Source organism: Hoplias malabaricus, chromosome 4 (genome assembly GCF_029633855.1).
Source record: "Hoplias malabaricus isolate fHopMal1 chromosome 4, fHopMal1.hap1, whole genome shotgun sequence".
Classification (NCBI taxonomy): domain Eukaryota; kingdom Metazoa; phylum Chordata; class Actinopteri; order Characiformes; family Erythrinidae; genus Hoplias; species Hoplias malabaricus.
The window spans coordinates 25448595-25466354 of NC_089803.1; the positions used below are offsets into that span (position 1 = coordinate 25448595).

At 40.7% G+C, this 17760-nt stretch overlaps 1 protein-coding gene across 1 annotated transcript in view; it reads right to left on the reverse strand.

Annotated features, from left to right (window-relative positions):
- b4galnt4a (beta-1,4-N-acetyl-galactosaminyl transferase 4a) overlaps positions 1-17760 on the reverse strand; it is a 170375-nt gene that overhangs the window by 10556 nt on the left and 142059 nt on the right. The window contains exons 9-10 of the mRNA XM_066668549.1: positions 6567-6633; positions 63-206 (exon numbers count right to left, since the gene is read on the reverse strand). Of these exons, the coding sequence (XP_066524646.1) occupies positions 63-206; positions 6567-6633 (211 nt within the window). The remainder of the gene's footprint in view (positions 1-62; positions 207-6566; positions 6634-17760) is intronic.

Below are 17760 nucleotides of genomic sequence, written 5' to 3' on the forward strand. Positions count from 1 at the left end.
AGAGCAAACAAAAGAGACTGTATAATAGAAACGGTGATAAAAAGAGGCAGATTAATGCTCACTGTTGAAGAAGGTGTCACGGGGGTCCGGTTTCAGCATGTCGGCGCCGTGCCGGCTGCTGGGCTGACTCTCCCCCTGGACTCGGCTGCGGCTGGCCAGCGTCTGAGGGATGTGATCCACACTGTTCATCTTCAGACTGCTCTCATCTTTCACACAAACACCACACAGGGCGAGAGAGAGTGAGAGAGAGAGAGAGAGAGAGAGAGAGAGAGAACAGGGGGTATCAGGTGTACACTGTTTTAGGCCTGTATTGATTAATGGATAGATTGAAATTTCCATGAGCTCCAGTCCCACAGAGCAGCTCTAGTCCACTCCTCCGGGAGTAGTGTAGAAGTCATTCCATTGAATTACAAATGGGCCCAGGCATGACCTAAAATGCCAGTTGACATTAGCCAGCTCTCATGTTTTTTCTCCTTCTCTCCAAGCTGGACAGAACCAGTCCGATTACCATCTGATTGCAGTTTGAGATTGCTTTGTTTGAAGAAATTAGAGCTGCACAATTTATTGTTTGTTACCAAACCAAATGTCTTACTGAAAACTCATTCAAACTCTATGCTCTCCTTGCAAATCTGCCACCAGACACAAACTCAAATTTCCGATAACTGCAATGTAGAGTGCTTTACAAAACAACAACAACAACAATAATAACAATAAGACAATAGCAATATTAATATGCAGCATTATATATTTCTGAATGGCAGAAACCCAGAAAAAATCATTGATATTAAAAAAAGCATGTTGTTGAAAAATGAGTTATGGTGATATTAAAAGTAAGAATAAAATTAATTCATTCATTCATTGTCTGTAACTGCTTATCTAGTTCAGGGTCGCGGTGGGTCCAGAGCCTACCTGGAATCATTGGGCACCAGGCAGGAACACACCCTGGAGTGGGCGCCAGTCTTTCACATGGCAACACAACTCACACATCCACTCACACCTACGGACACTTTTGAGTCGCCAATCCACCTACCAACGTGTGTTTTTGGACTGTGGGAGGAAACCGGAGCACCCGGAGGAAACCCACGCAGACACAGGGAGAACACACCACCTCCTCACAGACAGTCACCCGGAGCGGGAATCGAACCCACAACCTCCAGGTCCCTGGAGCTGTGTGACTGCGACACTACCTGCTGCACCACCATATAATACACCTTAAATGTATTATAATAATAAAAAAGTAAAAAAAGCATTAATGAAAAGTGAGGCTGTATGTTAATATTAGTACATTTTACCAGGGTGATGAATCAGGGCATTCCACATACTACCTTGTTTTCTATAACTCAAAATAAATTATAATATAACATTATATAATATATACAATGTTTCCTTTGTTTCTTAAATACTTTCTTTTTCCAAACCTATTCAATTAACTTGCTGAAACCTGTCTAAAAATGTGACAGAAATTGTGCATTGTCTTTTTTTCACAGAATTAGTATTTAAAAAACCCACAAAAGTATTTAAATTAAATATTTCTTTGGATTTTCAGCTTTTTCAGCTTAGAATTGTATTCTATATGTCAATAACACATCATTAACAGGAGAGATTATTAAACTGCCTGTGTGTGAAACTGTTTGTAAAATAGTGTAAATTAATAATATTGAAATATGCAATACTAATGTCACAGATGGCTGCAAAATGCAGATGAGCCTTGTGACCAATCACTTTGCTGCTAACGGTCACGCTATGTCTCATCCCTCAGAGTGGATGCCTCACATTAAATTAAATAACACCCAGCTGCTTGAATGGTTTACACACAGATTTAGTAGTTCACCAGAAAAGCGAGTTAAATAAGCAGCAGTGAGATATAATGATTACCTGCTGACCATCCTCTGTTTACATCAAAGGTTTACCATCAAAGAGAGTGGGCTTTAATCACAGCCATCCATCAGTTCATACACACATCCAGTTATCCATCCGTTCATCCATGCATCCATTCATCCATCCATCATCCACCAACTATCCGTCCATCCATCATCCATCCCAGCTCTCTGAAGAGGCCTGATTTATGTGCGTGTCAGATTGTGCTCTAATTGGAGTCGGAGTGTGTAATTAAAGAGAGAGGCAGTTTCAATGAGCCCACAGAGGCTTCAGAAGGCGAGCTCGAGGTTGCTCAGTTATTTTACAATGTGCAACCAGTGCAGCTAAGGGCACACTGAATGTAGCTGCAAAGCTGCTGAAGAAAGAATATGCAAGTTGTTGGAATGTTTTAAGAAATTAATCTCTGTATATAACTTCTGTAAAATACGGTCTGATTTCCCTCAGGGCCAATACATTTCTTTCTATTTTTCTCTCTGTCTAATATAATATCATAGAACACATTTTTATTTTTACCCAAATCTCTCTCCAATTTGAATTTCTTGTCATCGCTATTCCCACCCACTAATGAGGTCTCACTGAGTCACTGATCGTACTACGCTGGGAGAGTTAATGCTTCTACAGAACCTTGTACATGCTCACTGGACACCTCAACACACTCGGAGGAGAACACCAACTGTCCAACTCTGCTAGGTTAGGTAATTGAAACCCATATTGACTAATGTGATGCTCCACTGGTAAGGCACTGCGGGCAGACCATGATTTTGAGGAGATTTCTGTGATATGTTAAAAAATCTTATTAAAATAAATAAATAAAAACATAACAATAAAAACTTGTATACCCTTATAATGGAAGATTTGAGCCTGAGACAGGGGTGGAGAAGGTAAGGGAGGAATCTGTGCGGCTTAGCTGTGGACACAGAAGTGAGATTCCCCCTCCCCCACCCATCTTCACATTGGCCCGAAAGCAGTAATTAACGAAATGGCAGAAAGACGCAGTTTATTTTTACAGGAATCTGAAGTGAGAGGGAAGGATTTCTAGGGTGTGGAATGGGTTTAATGAGGAGTTTCCATCATGCTGCTGTGCCCAACTTGTTATTTCATAACTCCATTGGTGAGCTGAGCATGTGTATTTTGCGTCAGGGTTTCTGGCCTTTTTTTATTACCTGTGTAAATAAACTATTCACTATAGATGTAGCATATACACTGTCAGAAAAACTATCACTGTGGTGGTACCCTCAAGGGTCCATATTCAGTAACTTTAGTAAGTGAACAATATATTACCTTACTCTATTATAGTTAAAATTGCTTTTAGTTAAAAGTGTTATGGTAAGAGCCTTCCATGGCTAACACTAGATAAACAGTCTAAAGTACTTTTTTACTTTTATTTAATTGGTTTGTTTCACAGGATTTCAACTGAAATCCAATGACGGCTACAGCTCTTTGTAACCAGGGGTCCGTGAGACCAAAACTGACTTTGGTCTCAGAGAGTGGGACGACTTAGCTCTCATTCTCTCGCTGTCAGTGTGCAGTGATGCCAGCCAAATGAGAGGTCTAGCTGTTAGGTCACATTTATAGAACTGGGCACTTAATTCACTTCTCCAAGCACAGTGGAGCACATACAAAAACGGTGTGAGTGGCAGCTCATAAAGATGTGTCGACCGGCTGTATATTTCACAGAGGAGGCTTTGTGTTAGCCATCAGCCACACAGGCAATAAGAGAGGAATTTGCTACAGCTAACGGTGTGAGTTTTTTTATTTTTTCTTTTTAAAGATTAATTTGGCATGGTGCAAATTCATTTAGCACGGTCACAAAATCCAGACACTCTTTCAGCTCTAGTGCACATTTTCAGCCACTTTAATCGATGCTGTATGCACTGGAAAAATGCAATATATAAGAGGCAGCATATGAGGACGCACACTTCAGGATAACATCTTCAAGTCCAGTGTTCTGTGTGAAGATATGAAAATTTTCTATGGTAACTTTGAAGATGTCTTCCTTCACACTCACACCTATAAATGCCACATTTAACTTAAATCTGTTGACCACCTACACCCCTTCTTAAAATTGGCTATACAAAATAGTAAATATATAAATTTGGCTACTTACAAGCATAGAGGCCTAATTTACAATAATATCACAGTATTTCACTTTATGCTGGTGCATTAAGTACTTATTTATGTGCTTACAAGATCCTGTCTGATGCAATATATTTTAAATATTCTGAAATAGTAAAGCGGCACGGTGGCGCAGCAGGTAGTGTCGCAGTCAACAGCTCCAGGGACCTGGAGGTTGTGGGTTCGATTCCTGCTCTGGGTGACTGTCTGTGAGGAGTTGGTGTGTTGTCCGCGTGGGTTTCCTCCGGGTGCTCCAGTTTCCTCCCACAGTCCAAAAACACACGTTGGTAGGTGGATTGGTGACTCCAAAGTGTGTGAATGTGTGTGTGTGTGTGTGTCTGTGTTGCCCTGTGAAGGACTGGTGCCCCCTCCAGGGTGTGTTCCTGTCTTGCGCCCAATGATTCCAGGTAGGCTCTGGACCCACCGCAACCCTGAATTGGATAAGCACTTACAGATAATGGATGAATGAAATAGTAAATATTTTGAAATATTGTGATATTGAACTTTGCCGTATTAACCTCCCACATTTGGGATCATAAAGCCTGTCTGTAGATGAGGGAACAGCAGGGCCAGGTGAACTGGATGAGTCACTGAGCTAAGAAAGTGTCTAAGCCTTTTCAGAGGAGGGGGTTCTAAAGCACCAATAAGCAGCAATCGCTTTCTGAAGCACAATAGACGCTACAAGTCTCCAGAGAAGAGAGGAGAGGGTTAAACATGGACAACTCTTGCTTCTGCTGGCTGCTGGTTGCTAAGCAACCTGTCTCCCACAATCCCTTTCTCCCACCTCCATAAAACTGCTGTGGGAATGGACGCATAAACACAAATTAAACTGTCAAATTAACAGCATGAATGAGTTCAGCTTTTTGCAATATTTAGTGCCTAACCAAATCAGTCAGGCTTCCAGAGTACAGACAGGAATTAAACAGGAGAAGAGGAAGAAACAGGGAAAAATTTAGTTAATAAATACAGTTCTCAGGAGAGAGTTTCATTCCCATGGCAACGATATGAAGGACAGTTAAGACCCACAGAGTGATAAGATCTGCTTCTGGAAATGTGGATTGTCTCTTCCTTGTCCAAATAGTTTCAACTTCCTGATTTCAGTTTCACATCACTTTCAAACTCTGATTACAGTAAATGTTTTATCAGAAAATGGGTGCAGTACAAGTACAAAAGTAAAGTTTATTTACAAAAGTTACAGACAGTGTGTACCTTCAAATGTACAACAGTGGCCTTTAAGTCCAGACGTTTTCCCCAAATGTTAACCTATGCTCTTCACTATACTTTACATTTAAGGAAACAAAGACATATATTTTTAAGCTGTTTAACTTACATAATTTTATTACCTTTACCGAAAATGTAAAAATAAATATCCTGGAGTCTATAAAGTGTATGAAATAAACAACTGGAATGTAAATTTTAAAACAGAACTGCACAAATCTTTTCTTTAAATTAAAGTACTTAAGGAATAGCTTTGAAGGCACCTCAACAGTGAAAATGAAAACTAACAGCTCTGTGACAGTGAAAGATAAAATGACATGTAAATGGAATAACTCCAAACACTATGTATCAGTCCAGTGACCGTGAAATATACCACCCCAGTGAGTGTGAAAAGATACCAGCCCAGTAAACTGTGACAGGACCACTGAAGTGTCAGTCCACTGAAGGTGATTCCAGGACAACATAAATATTTGAATATAAGTATCACGCTACCACGCTACAATTCTTGTCCATAACTAAAGGTACTGTAGACGTACCCTTGAGAGGTACCAGCTCAGTGACAGTTTAATACCTTTATTTGTTAGTGTGGGGGGAAACTGCTCTATCACTTCTAGGAGTTTGACATGGCTCTGTCACGTAGCTTTCCTCCTGATAACATGCAGGGCCCAATTCCCTGAGTGCATAACAGCAAATGCAGAACCTGGAAACAGCTCAGTCACGACTTCTACCACCATCTCAGTGATGAAGTGCCATCTCTGCCTGTGTTTATGAGCAACTCCAGCCTCAAAATGGAGGCAGACGGGCTCGTTATCACAGTGACAGGCATAAGCAAGTCTATTTGACATTACTTAACAACTCCACAAGGTTTGAAGCAAGAGCATGAGGGTTTAGGATGCTTCACATGATGACTTTTTTAACTCTCTTTAGAGCCATTCTTTTTCACTGTAGCCTGTGGCATAATGCACCCTTAGCTGAAGGTGCTCCTCTAGCTTGTGTAATAAACCTAAAGTAAATAAACATTTGGTACTTTTTCTCTTTGTCAAGTTTTACAGCAATTTCTTAAAATTAAGGAGGACAAGGGTGGTTTCATACCATCGTTCAAAATTTACATAGTGGAGTTTCTACAGTGCTGAGCTCAAAGTGGCAATAGCAAAGGCTCTGTTCTCCCTAGAATAGGTCAGTGAAACATCACAATGATTTTTAAGCTGTTATTTTAATATAAATTACTACCTAGTGTTGCTTTAAGCTGAAAGCCACTATAATAAGCATCATAGCTCATTCCTCATTTTTCCTTTTAATAATAATAATACAGTACATTTGTATTATTAAATAGTGCAGTGCATGTTTGTGTTTACCTGTGTATAGAGAGATGTAGGCAGAATCAATGACCTCATATTTCAGGCCTGGCAGAAAAGGGCGCCACTGTAGTGGGGAAAAGAGAGAGAAAGAATTAGTGTTTGTGTGTGTGTGTGTGTGAGAGAGAGAGAGAGAGAGAGAGAGAGAGAGAGAGAGAGAGAGGGAGAGAGAGAGAGGGAGAGAGAGAGAGAGAGAGAGAGAGAGAGAGAGAGAGAGAGCAAGCACTTGAGAGAAACCTTTTTCAAACTAAGATGAGAAGATGAGTGTGGTCTTCACATCTGCACTGTACAGTATTGATTTAGGAAAGGGCCTTTGGGGATGAAAGCCTGACTGTGAAAGGGCGAGAGAGAAGAGGACACTGCACTGGCCTCCTTTTACCTCATACTCACAGCATGCAAGGTCACCCTCATATTTCTCACAGACACACACACACACACACACACACACACACATAGAGAGAGAGCCACACATATGTTGAAGACCTCATACCAAGGTACTGACACACAAAAAAGGACCCCTAAATACACTCCCCTGACACTCACACACACACATGCCCACACATACACACACCCACACCCACACACACAATGTGTGGTCCTCTGGCAAGACACACTCACCTAGCAACTGACATGCTACAAGTCTTTTAAAGACATTCAGCAATTACCACGTCACTTCTCGTTATCCTTCTGCTAATGAGGTAAGACAGGGCATTTTCCACGCTGAGAATGGAGGTAGCAACCACACACACACACACACACACACACACACACACACATACAGGTAGGAGCTTTGACATTATGCACACACCAAGCCATAACCTTCATGAGGACTGAGCAACACAGACAGATGTGTACACAATTGTGTTAAAATTATCACATTTTCTTTCCCTGGTTTTATTCCTCTTCTAACAGAAACACACCTGGTCAGAGAAGAATGAAGCAGGTGAGTGGCCATGTATGCATAGACACAGACACACACACACACAGGGTATGCAAAGGGTGGGAAAATTTGAGTGAAAGACACAAATCAAAATAACACTCTACTATTCTACAAACACTACAACTACAAGACATAGTCTATTTTATCAGCTCCACTAAACAACTAGGAGCATTTTGTAGTTCTACAGCTACATACTTTAGTCCATCTTTTGCTCTGTATACTTTAAAAGCTACATTTCACCCTCCAGTACAGTGGTCTAGCCAGAAATAGAACTCTGGGTGGGCCTGGTTCAGTCATGAGTAAGGATAATTAGTCTTTCTATAATAATAAACAAATGCAAACGTTAATGCTTTGGTTTTTGCAGAGCCAGTTCACTAATTGTGTTGTTGGGGGGCGGGGCTTTATAACAGATGTGTTGAGCAAGAATGAAATGTAGTTTCTCAAGGAAACAGAGCTAACGTTAGCTCTATCTGAAAGCAGAGCTGTAAGTTCCCAGTGACCTGCTGCTCTGAATGCCGTGCACAAAACAACTTCCTGTAGGAGGGACTGTGACTCCATTGACAGCTAAGTCTGGCTGCTGATTGTCTTAATAAAAGTAATAACCAATGAAAACAAATCATCTGTTTAACAGTCTTGAAGTATCTGCCCTGTGGTGGGGTTGTGTTAATGTGTTACATCTACAAAGTGGACAAACAGAGTGGACAGACTGGAGTTAAAAAAAACTCCAGCTTCACTGCTGTGTCTGATCCACTTGTACCAGCGCAACACACACTAACACATCACCACAATATCCGTGTCCCTGCAGTGCTGAAAATGATCCACCACCCAAATCATACAGCCCCTGTGGTGGTAATGTGGGGGTCCTGACCATTGAAGAACAGGGTGAAAGGGGATAATACAATATGAAGAGCAACAGATGCACTGCAGTGTGTATTTGTAAAAATAAAAAGTGCATCTATGGTAAGAAGAATGTCATAGTGTAACCAAAATTTTTATTTCTTATTTTTATTTCCACTAATGTAAATCCATCATTTTTCATTAATAACAATCATGCTCTTTTTTCAGGGTTGACTAGGGGACAATGGGTCCATTTTTGGAATCAATGTTCCTCTCTAGCTTTTTTCCTCATGTTCTCATGTTTTTCTTGCCACTGTCACCTGAGCAGCACTGACTTGGGGCAGTCACCCAGAATTCTGTAAAGATGCTGTGTAATATTTCCAGTTGTTAAAAGCCCTCTAGAAGTAAAGTCTAACCACACTGAATTAAAATACAACCACAGCTTGCATTATGGTTTTACAAACTGGTGGGAAACAACTTTATTCTGAATATCAGCCTCTCTTCCTCACAAAATATTTATTTTCTATTTTGTCTTAAGCTTGTCGACAGCTTCGTTAAGTCATTACGCTTTTTAAACCCTATGCCTCACAAGCAAGCAGTGAGTGGGTGTAGTCATGTGTAGCTGATGTGATGAGCGGCAGTCCTGGGGCATGTTTAGATGTTTTGCTCTGTGCTCACTGCAGGACTGGGAGGACTCTATCACTTTGCTCAGTGCTCTGTTAATGTTTTGCTATATTGTAACATCCAGACTTGGCCGGCCCTCTTTCCCTCCTGTTCATGTGGTTTTGTTTATTTCTCTGTCCTTGTTCATTCCTTGCTAAACACCCTGACATGTGTTGCACCTGGGAGTAACTGGTTATTGTGGTGACATACTGTGCTCCTTGTATTCCTCCCTGTGAATATAAACGCCTGAATTGTTGTTTGTTCTTCAGTGTTGTAAGTATGTATTCTTAGCATTGTTCTAATTCCGTGTTTAGTTTTTGTTTTCCCTTTGTTCTGTTCATTTCTCTAGTTCTGCTTTAAACTCACATATTTCATATTTGGCAGAGTGAATTCAATATACAGAGGTGATGTCGGTACAGTCTGCAGGAGGCTGAAGGTCGAGTAGGACAGAGACGGAGTGGCTGTGTGCTGTATTCTGGAACATTACTGTACACCCAGGACACTTCAAAAGACGCCATCCGCACCATCCATCACTGCCCCTACTACTGTGACACAGCACAAACTGTGAGCTGCCTCAAATACCCAGAGCCAACATACTTAAACTTTCTGTCTTCTGTTTCCATTTATTTCCTTCCACCCTACCCACGAGTTATTCCAGAACATTTACCTGAACCACCACGTCCCTTTGGACAAATCAGATTCATGAGCTGATTTTGCCAACACGAATTAAGTGGGAAAATGTGTTGTAACACTTCCAGGAGTCACTTGCAGCAGCATTTGACAAATGAAATCTTTTTTCCATTCTTATTAGATTTTCAAATATAGATTTTCAAATACAGACCTCCAGAGTATGACCCCCAAAGAAAAAGAAAATCATTTTCCCCCATTGTTTCCCCATGTAAACTATTTACTGGTGAGAAATGGCATCCTCATTTATAAGAGCATCATAAATGACTGTAGCTGTTCTATAAGTCCAGGTTTATTTTAAAAAACAGACCAATTGTCTACTGTCTTCCGCAAATGGAAATATAACTTCACAAATCTAAATCTGTGTTTTGCTAGCACAGACAAAACACAACTAGTAAGAATACTGTGTTTGTGCTGCTGCCTAATAGTCACTCAATCACACTGTCAACCAATAGACTGCACTACAAACAAGTGGCTGTGCTTCATTTCTTATAGCATTAATGCTCCAAACAATATCAGCCCAAATATAACCCCAAGGTCAGTTCATTTTCTGGAGGTCTGTATTGACAGCTGAGCAAAACACAGTGCTGGGCCAATCATAAACTTATTCTATACAAAAAAGCCATGGACAGGAGGAATGTTCATGTCCAAACCTTCATGTATCCCATAACATGTTAGTAGTAAGGCTACATGTGAGCCTTTATAGTACTGGTATATGTACTTTTAGCTAGCTGCATTAGTAATCTAGCAATACCAAACAGATCTGCTAGCTTGCTTGCTAAAATTCATTTTTAAGGTTAGAATTTTTGTCACATGTTTTGCAGAGGCTCCACCCCACCCATCTCCAGTCCAGGGTTGAATTATTTTGTGTAATTTTGCTCTAAATTTGTCTCATTAGCAAATTACAAACCAGTATATAGCTAATAGCTAATTATAATCCTCCGGCTTGATAAATATCCCCTATCACCTAATGTGACCATGATGAAATTTTCAAAGCTAGCCCATTAGAATTTGAATCATTTTAATGTAGGATATGCAACGTTAGGTGTCTAGCCCAATGGCTTTTGATGGTATAGGGTAGAGTTCCTGACCAAGCTGGGGATCTAAACTTATTGCTGAAGGGCTGATTAATTATAATAGTAGCCTTACTTTTCCTTAACGTAGTGATGTCAGTCAAAGGCACAAAAAATGTCAGCTTGCATAAAGCAACATTTATATTTCAAATTCATATGTCAAATTCATATTTAACTCATAATTAATGACCTTAAGGTTTCAGTGACATTTGGAGAAAAAAAGTCATTTTCTTTAATAAAAAAGTGCATATTTAAAACAGCAACAAAGAAAGTGTTTAATAAAATAAAAAATAAACAGTAGGGGACCTTTAAATCTCGTGAAGGTTTCTCTCTCTCTCTCTATTTCTTGCTCTCTCTCTCTGCCCTTTCTTTCCATCCGCATCGCCTGTTAAACAAGTCTGTACAATGTAATGTGCACATCACATTAGGGGAGTGTATTGATGAAATCCATTAGCACTTAAAAGCCTTTTCTCAATGATAAATGTGGGTGTCTTAGTCATTGGAGGATTCCATAATCTGAGCTTTTGGCCTCTATATGGGACAAATAAAAAAGTTACTAAACTGCAAAAAAGCTCCAGAGTTGTGTCAGGGATGCATTAGCTCTGACTTTGGCTGCGGTCTTTGTACTGCGCCTCAAGTCTTTGCTGACAGTTGGTGTGGGAGTTATACAGAGGGACTATTCATTGCTCTGTACCTTGTCTCAGAAAAGGCCAAAAAATCAATACCAGGAGGGAAATAATAAAATGTACCAAGAGAGGAGCAAAATGACAAAGGCAGCCATGCAGTATTTAATCATGTTTGTGTCTGGTAGGAAGGGCTTGTGACAGTGTTACTCCCATCAAACAGGCCAGGGCATTTTCCTGGCAAAGACAGAGGGAGGGAGAGGCTAAAACATATCACAGCTTTTTCATCTACAGTGTCTGTAGCATCAGATGCTAAATGTCCTCTGTAAGGCACCTTGTCACTGTCAGTTAAGAGCTTCCACGAGCAAAAGGGAATTAACGTCACTAAACATTTGGAGCTTAATAAAGCACTGTAGATGTGCACGCTGAAGCGGGACGATGCTTTGCCAAATACTTATGCAAATAAATTCCGAACAGATGCAAAGCAATTCACAATAAGGACACCTTTTTTTTCACAAAACGAGGTTTTAAAGAGATAAAATATATTAGAATGCAGACTGCCTGCAAAAACCAGCGTCAGGTGTGAATCTGAATCACTTTTTATGGAAAAACCTCAGCTCCAAAAAAGAAGAGAAAGCAGTGATTTGACCACTTTACACATCTTTAACTGAAAAACAGTACAGACACAAAATATTTGATGTTTAACTTTATCAGCGTTAAGCTGTTAAGCAGCATATCAGCGTTTCTGTTCACGCCAGCAAACAAAAAAGTGAGGACAAAGTAAACTTAGGCAACTACAATCATGCTGAAAAACAGCATTCACTAAAATACAAGTCCTTTATGAGAAGAATGGGTGGAGGCTCGCCCTTTGGACAAAAATGCACCATATTTTTTGTGTCATACAAAAATTGAAATGGCTGCTGAAATTGTCAGTATTTCATCCAGTATGATGCATCATCATAGCATTAAAATATTAAGATAATCTGGAGACATGTCCGTACATGAACTATAACAACAAAGGAATACATGAGAACAAAGGAAAATATGGTTTAGTAGAATAACATTACCCAGCTCTGAGGATCAGACGTGCAAGTGAAAAGACACATCACAGAACACTGCGCAGGCTGTTTTGTTTCACACTGCAATACAATGTTTTTGTTGGAAGTAATGTATTTACGCTGTATTCATTAACATTTCTTCCTCACTGAACTTCATATTCTTTTTCATCCTCCCCTTGTTAAGTGTTCTACTACGTCCCACGGCTTTCAAACCAAACATATTACAACTAAAGCTAGCAGCCGTAATGAATTCAATGTTCATTTCCGGTGCATTGTGAGGGAATAATGCAGGCACATCAGGATATATATATATATATATATATATATATATATATATATATATATATATATATATATATATATATATATATTGTGCTGCAATGCTGTTCATAAATACATCTTAATAATTCAATGTATACACAGTGAAAATACATAGTAACAAAGCAGACAGGGGTTCGGTTTCCAGTTCAAGCAGGTACGCCATGCTACACCAATAAGAGGCTCGTTATAAAAGAGTCTACATCACCCTGAAGCACAAATTCTAAATCTATGGGTTTAAGTTGGAATTTATTTGTTGTTTTATTTTGGCCTTTTTTTGATTCTATTAATAGATTATTACCCAATTTCTGAATCCTCAGATAATTACATCCATGACATGCAGATGATACTTAAAATTCCTATATAATAATAATAATAATAATAATATAAAAGCTTTATACAAAATAGCAATATTCATTTATTTATTCATCTATTGTTACCACTTTGTCCTGTTCAGGTTCTCTGGAGCACATCCAGAATTACTGGGCGCAAGGCAAGCACACACCCTGGGCAGGGCACTGCTGAGCATCCCACACTCACTCAGTCAACCACACACTCTTATGCTCTGATGTGCGGTTCTCTGTACAACTTCGTGTAGACAGTCCACCTCAGAACATGTTTTTAGATTACTGGAGGAACCCAGAGCCCCTGGAGGAAACCCTTGTAGACAGAGGGAGAACACACCAGACTCCTAACCCTGGACCTCAAGACCCTGGGGCTGTTTGGCAGCAAATCTCCTTGTTCCCAACCAACCAAGCAACAGTTGCTATGAAACAACACTTCTGCAAGAAAAGCTCAGGGATAAGTATATTCAGAACAGGTGCAAAGTATTGCATACTTATTTTACGATATTGTTTCCCCAGGAATATGCCTAAAATTCAGAATGTTCAGAGCGTGTTTTAATCTTTCAAATCCCACCCTCAACAGGTGGGTTATTGTCTCTTTCTACACTCTTCTTCTTCTTGAAAGAACACCTTTCAGCTCACCCGAACCTAAAAGACCCAAAAGAGTGCGACTGCTCTCCAGCTTCCTCATCACTCGTATCATTTAGTCCTCAGGCACCCAGTGCACTCACACTCTCCAGGCTCAATGTGGCTTTTGTCTTTGGCTCTTGACTTCAGGCCCTTCCACCAATCAAAGCCCATGGAACAGCCGCGTGTTGCCATGGGAGACCCACTGTAGGAAGCCTGAGCGATGAAAGAACAAAGACGAAAACGCAACAACTGTCCTCTAACCGCAACATCACAGCAAAGCCAGAGACAGCTACTGGAGAGGAATTATCAAACACTGCTCAGATGCTGGTTTTGAGTTTTCTCTTCCATTTGATAGAATGAATTGCCCACAGCATCCAATTTGAGATGCAGGTTCAGTTCCAAAAAAATGTTAGGATGACATGTGAAATGCTGGTACAAACTGAGTAAATACTCTGTTCTTAGAAAAACACATTTTATTAAGAATCATTATTATATTATAAAACAACCATCATGTAAATTCAATTTAAATTTGATGACTATAACACATTGTAAACACACAGAGACAGGCAACATGTTCACTACCATGTTCTTTACTGGGCCTTCACTGTTGTCTATTCTACCTTCACATCAGGTGAAATAATGAAAAATATCTGCAACCACTTACTGCGCTTTAAAGTGGATTATTCATGGGTACAATTTTTAACAAAGTTACAAGCCTCAACCCATCCTCCCTCATAAAGAGCTCCTAGTACACCCAGGCATGATTACATCCCCTGTTTAAGATGTTTTTCAAAATTTCACACTGCTTGCTACTGTCACAACTATTTTGGAACCTTTTGCAGGCTATGGCAGAGACGGAGTTGGAGAGGAGTTATGAAACACTGCTCAGATGCTATTCTTGAGTTTTCGCAGCTATTTGAACGGCTGACGGCGCCTGATTCTAATCTCTCTGGCTCCAGCGTTGAGGACACATTTAAGATGCAATTCCACAATGCCAGCGTATATCACATACGTGCTGTTTTCCATGATGCAATGTTTTGGAGATCAGTGATTGCGCAGATCTGCGTGAAATCTGCATTACTGGAACGCACTGCTGCATTCTCTCTCTCTCTCTCTCTCTCTCTCTCTGCCTGTGCGTCCTTGCCGTTGGGCTTATTGGGCCGATGAGGCTGTTATTTTTGGCTCCTAATGTGATAAAATTCATTTCTCTCACCATGCTGATGATTTCCGCCAGCGCTACTCACAAAGCACTGAAAGTGCTAGTCATGTCCGAAGTGCTTCCTTTGCTCTGCCTCTAGCTCCAGAGCTGACAACCAGGGCTTATTAGCACTTTAACAGATGGATGAACAAATGAGTAAACAAAGTGAAACCTTGTTCCACACAAAGCAAATGTGATGACATGACAAACACGCACAAACACATGCAAATAAATTAATAAAAATGCTAATAGATGAAGAGATCAGTCTTTACTGCCATTGTTTAAGCCTCAACAAAACCGATGTGCTACATATAAATAAGATGAAACAATTATGACTCAAGAATGCTGGTCCTTTCTATACCGATAATAGGTGTACGGTCAGAGCCATGGAAGCTGGGTGAGGGGGCTCATTAAAGCCTCACTGTGGGCCACGCACCACCTCCCTACTGAAGTAATGAGCCAGCAAGACAAAGTCAGAGCTTCTAGCTGGGAGACAGCACTCAAAGCCAAGCCACACAAACCGAGGACAGACTGAAGGGAACACGAAACTCCTCTCACTCAATCTGGTTCAGTACCTGTCAGTAGCATCATAATGTGAAACACCAGATGAAGGATACGCTAAATAAAGTCAGAGGGAGTCAGAGGGAGTTGGGGGAGAGAGACTGAGATTTTTTGGTTTACTTAGAGTTTATGTACTAAGACTCAATATGTTAAGGCTCTCCAGCCTCAGCATACTGCTTACAGGGTGGTAAACGGCTTGCAGCAGGGCACAAGGGCACACAAAACACAATACACCAAGATATACACCACGATTTAATACAATACAAACATTCATTCATTCATTATCTGTAAGCTCTTATCCAGTTCAGGGTCATGGTGGGTCCGGAGCAAGCCAGGAACACACCCTGGATGGGCGCCAGTCCTTCACAGGACGACACACACTCACACCTACGGACACTTTTGAGTCACCAATCCACCTACCAATGTGTGTTTTTGGACTGTGGGAGGAAACCGGAGCACCCGTAGGAAACCCACGCAGACACAGGGAGAACACACCAACTCCTCACAGACAGTCACCCGGAGCGGGACTTGAACCCACAACCTCCAGGTAAAGTAAAGGTCCCTGGAGCTGTGTGACTGCGACACTACCTGTGCCACTGTGCCGCCTGAGAACGCACTTATTGCACAGTGTATGAATGGGTTAAGTAGAAGTTTTGTGGAGTTGGTCTAATTTGAGGTATGAAGCTGTAAGTAAGCTGTTTTAGGTTGATTCGTATGAGGACTTTTATGTTAACGAGCCTGAATTTGTTGTGAATATTCAGGTCCAACCCCAGTCCCTTCTTTCAATGTAGCATGTAATGTGAAAGACGTAGTCAGTTCTGTGTCTAAGTGCCTGTTCTCGGGAGGAAGTTAGTAATAGTGTGTATCAGAAGACTGATTTAGGGCTAAAAGTCTCAAAGTAGTTAATGTCAATGTTAGCAGGAGGCAGCTGTCTATGCCAAGGCATAGGATTTTGATATTTGTGGAGCGAAAGGGTGCGATGTCGGTGTGCTGGCAGTGATATGACGCTAACGGCTAATTGGGAGGACTCTGGAGAGCTCATCAGGTTGGGCCAATAAAACAGTTCATTAATAGACAATGTTCTCAGCCACAGTCTGCTAAGCCACAATAACAATGTCAAGAGTAATGATCCTGTTCTCATTCTCTTCTCGATTCTCTCTCCTCCCTGCAGCTTCTTTAAAACTCCCTCTCTCTCTCTCTCTTTCTCTCTCTCTCTCTCTCACACACACACATCCCAGGATTCTGTTTTCCATGTAAGTGTGAGGCAGGGAGTGGCAGTGAATGAAAAGCTGTTGTTACCATTATTTCATAATGAAGTTTTATGAAGTCACCTCAAGCCACAGAGGCCTATAGAATGTAGCAGGTGGAGCATGTGAACCCACGCTTTTATTAAGGGTGGAGCAGCATATGCTTCTGCTGCCTTGCTTTTTATTTGAACTATTTCTTTGAAGTTACCTTCAGTAGCTTTTTGGTTTTAATTAATCCTTTTTTTAAAAATGTCATTTTATTAAAAACTGTCACCTAAAGTCAAACGTTTTAACTCCGCAAGTCCATGCTCTTTGTTCTATTAGTTAAAATACCCTCAAATTTACCAAATTGTCAATGTGTGTCATTTTAAAAAAGAGAATTAAAATTTCCCATAATCCCACACTAATTTTTGGCTGCCTTAACCTTCACCAACAGTTGGAGGAAACTCAAAGCTGAACTTGTACCACGCATTGACTAGGTACAAGATTAACAGCAAATTCCCATAACTCTAAAACCTCCTGCCTCTCCACTCCTCCACTTTCATACACCCTCAGTCCCCTACACGCAATGACAGTGGAGACTCAAACAGAAATGGGAAAAGAGAAAAGCGAGATGAGGCCTGGTAGAAAAGTGTGAATGGACAGGTAGTTGGCCAGACAGAAAGGTTTTTGCTTTTACTTTCAGTGCAAATGTACAGTACAGCATATTGTCTGCCTCGCTATAGAGCGGTGCTCATTTTCTCAAGTAATATCCACAGGCCAAAAAGCATGTCGCTCTCTATTCAGCCGTTTCTACATGTCCCTCCTGTCAAAGTGATTTCCTGTAATTCATGCATGGAAAGGATAAATGGACTGCTTCTCTATTTCCATTTATTTGTCCAAATCCACTCTAGTTTCTTTTTCCTCATTTTCCATTTCCTACGTGGGGAGGAAATCAATTGAACACAAAGTTCCAAAATCACCATGCATCTCTGAAACAGCTCCCTGTCTGTAATCAGCGCTGGAGCCAACTGGC